Genomic DNA, 2954 nt, shown 5'->3' on the forward strand with positions numbered 1-2954 from the left:
TCCACTGAATGCTGTCGAGCCAAAGAGTGATGACCCAGAGTGATTGACCCGTCTCCCGTCAGCGCTGAGCACTATTGATGCTTCGAATATTGTTCAAGCGATATGAGCCTAACCCTCCAGGTGACAAGGCAGATCCGACTGCAGATTCAGCTATCGGAGTAACAGCTGCTCCCACTGTTGGCGTTCGATCTTCAGCTTTCAAACCTGGGAACTTGAAGCTGATATTAGATTGAGCTTCGGCGAAAGAAGTGATTAGCTTGAGTGCCGATGTCTGAGGCGTGATGCGAGTTCCGGAGGCAGCTGCATTCCTGAAAGGAGTTGGGGGAGCCGGTATGACGTGTGGTGCAGGACGAGGCATAGCCACTGGAGTCGGTGCATCAAGTGTGCGTCGCCTTTCCAATGTTTTCTGGAAGATGGCGGGAAGCTCGGTAGGTTCAAGGATCTGAACCTTGTGCTCAAGCTCAGGAGGAGGGAAAGTGTCTATTACCATACCCGTAGCCATTTGAGAGCTTGGAGAAGTCCATGGATCTGATGGCTCCACACCGGTGCACGAGAAGCATCGGATAGCAAGCGACTGTTGAGAATTCTCAACGACATGCTCTCCCCATCTCCTCACAAGGTATGACTGACGTTGCCAGTCGTCGGGTGACACAACACAAGTAAGCAAAACAGCCTCCATGTATTGAGATCTTGACACGTAGACCTCGATAGCATCGGAAGTGTCGCCCAGTGCAAACATTAGAGTGGCTGCCGCATGGAGATCACCCTTTGCGAGCATCTTCTCAATAAAAACTTGGGTAATCTTCTTTGCACTCATCTGATTGCTGATTGTGCCCAAAGCCAAAAGAGTCCAGTCCAAGTCTGACTCAGTTCCAGTTGCTCCCATCAGTTCCGCGAGGTGCTCCGAGTCCTGGTCCAGCCATTTTGCGAGATATATCGCATTGTAGCTGTCCATCTCATGTCGACTAAGTTCGTCTCGAATAAGGTCGTAGATATCACCTTCCCAGCCAAAAACAACACTAAGCATTTGCCTCCGCAAGTCATCTGGTGTCAGGTGGGCATCGTCAGTTGCACGCGGAGGTTTATATGGAACGTCATGAAGGCGGGCTCGTGTATAAGGGAAGAGGTCTGCCGCTGCGGCTTGCTCTTCCGGACTCATTACGACCTCTTGTCGTAGCCTAGAAGCCTTCCTTGCCGATTTTGGAGCTGCCGATCTTGGGGATTGTATTTGCTGGGATTGAGTTGGGACCTGTGGCGGCTTAACATACTGTTGGTTGGGAAAAGGTTGGCTCGAAAATGGTTGGTTATATGACTGTGTGAGTGTCATGTATGACTGGACGCCTGTGTCGATGGAAGTTGCAGTGTAGTCGGTTCTCCCAGCTGGAGAGATGACCTCATTGATTCCGTTCCTGGCCCCATGTCGTTGAGGACTCGCTGCGGAGTTCGGGCTTGGGATGTTGTTGTTTGTCATTTTGACGGCGGGATTCGCACGTAAATCTTGTCTTGCCTTTGCGAGAGGAGATGCCAACTCCTCCTCACTTTCTGATGTTGTCCACAATTGGCGCACGTCCTCCGGTGGTGTGGGTGGTATTGTGAATGGTATATGTCGAACATTTGCAACCATATGTGCCCTTTCCACATCATACTGCTGAACAGTGTAATCCGGGCCCAAGGTGAAAAGGGTTCCTGTGGGACCATGGGCGGCGATTGCACGAACACCATCCACGGTTGGAATTGGATCATAGGTGACATGTTTTGTCCGCACATCCCACGCCCATGTTTTACCTTCGGAGAATTGAACTATGCGGCCATTCTTGGACCATGAAATCCAGTTGCGGCCAAGGACATAGTTGTCTGAGCGTTTCAAAGCACGAATGACACGAGGAACCTCGGTGGTCGGAGGTTTACTCACACTCCAAACTCTCAAATCACCATCGGCAGTTTGAGTGGCCAGCATATCGGACTTTTGCTTCGAGGACGAAGCATGCCAAGTCAAGGAAACAATGGGCGATGGACTCCGCGATGTGGTCAGCGTATGAAGGATTGTGAATGCCGGTTGCAATGCGGCCAGTAGGATGGAACCATTATTATACCTGTGGGGATTTAGTAAAGTCGGCCAGAGTCGAGTACAAGAACATACCCTATGGCATAGGTTTTGCAATCCGCAGAAGGTGCGATTGCGGTGATAGGATCGAATATAGTTCGGGCTGAAACATGGTCGCTGGTCGCTGGCTCAAACAAAATCACCTCACCCTTGGTGTTGCCTACCGAATCAAGTCAACAAAAAAGTCCAGTTGGAATGGGGTTCACCAGCTTACCAAAGGCTATATTCCCATTCCTCATCCAATGGGCGACTTTCAAGGATTCGTAAGAGACAAATCTTGAAATTTGCTCGCCAGTGAACAAGTCCCAAACTATGGCAGTCTGGCCGACATCGTAGGTGACGACCAATCTTCCAGCACCGGTCTCACTAACATTATCGGCCGATATTAATATGACCTCTTTGGAATGCTTCTGAAACCTTCTCTCAAGTGCCAAACTGTCGTGGTGCAAACATATCACCGTTGAACCCTGCGCAAAGAGAAGCAGTGACGCCGTACAGGCAAAAGGTTCGAAGGGGATCTCTTCGGCGAAAGCTCTTGCCTTGAGATTTGGTGGAAGTATTACACCTTTGCCCTTGTTGGTGACAGCGCGCTGTCGCGAAGCAACCCCTTGAGTAGCCATATTGGGACCGAAGGATCGACCGGTCTATACAAGCACGAGGATATCAGGAGTGATGTATATTGCCGTCTGGGGCCCAAGATCTCTGCAACGCTGCCCACAACTATGACATGGCACCAATCGTGGGATGGATTATGTCCAGAGTGTCGGATATTTGGATCTTGACTGGAAAGTCGGCCGTGCAACAATGAAGATGGGTAGCAGCAGAGAGAGAGGGCGTGTCTGGGCTGGAC

General features: G+C 50.6%; 1 protein-coding gene across 1 annotated transcript; it reads right to left on the minus strand.

Annotated features, from left to right (window-relative positions):
* Window positions 1–58: 58 nt before the first annotated feature.
* On the minus strand, window positions 59–2724 carry LTR84_011273 (uncharacterized protein; the record flags this gene model as incomplete). The annotated part of the gene is made up of 3 exons (XM_064854806.1): window positions 59–2093; window positions 2141–2264; window positions 2319–2724. The coding sequence occupies 3 exons, from the start codon at window positions 2722–2724 to the stop codon at window positions 59–61; spliced, it is 2565 nt and encodes an 854-aa protein (XP_064700065.1).
* Window positions 2725–2954: the final 230 nt, after the last annotated feature.

The sequence above is a fragment of the Exophiala bonariae genome (assembly GCF_035927105.1).
Source record: "Exophiala bonariae strain CCFEE 5792 chromosome Unknown scaffold_51, whole genome shotgun sequence".
NCBI classification, from domain to species: Eukaryota; Fungi; Ascomycota; class Eurotiomycetes; order Chaetothyriales; family Herpotrichiellaceae; genus Exophiala; species Exophiala bonariae.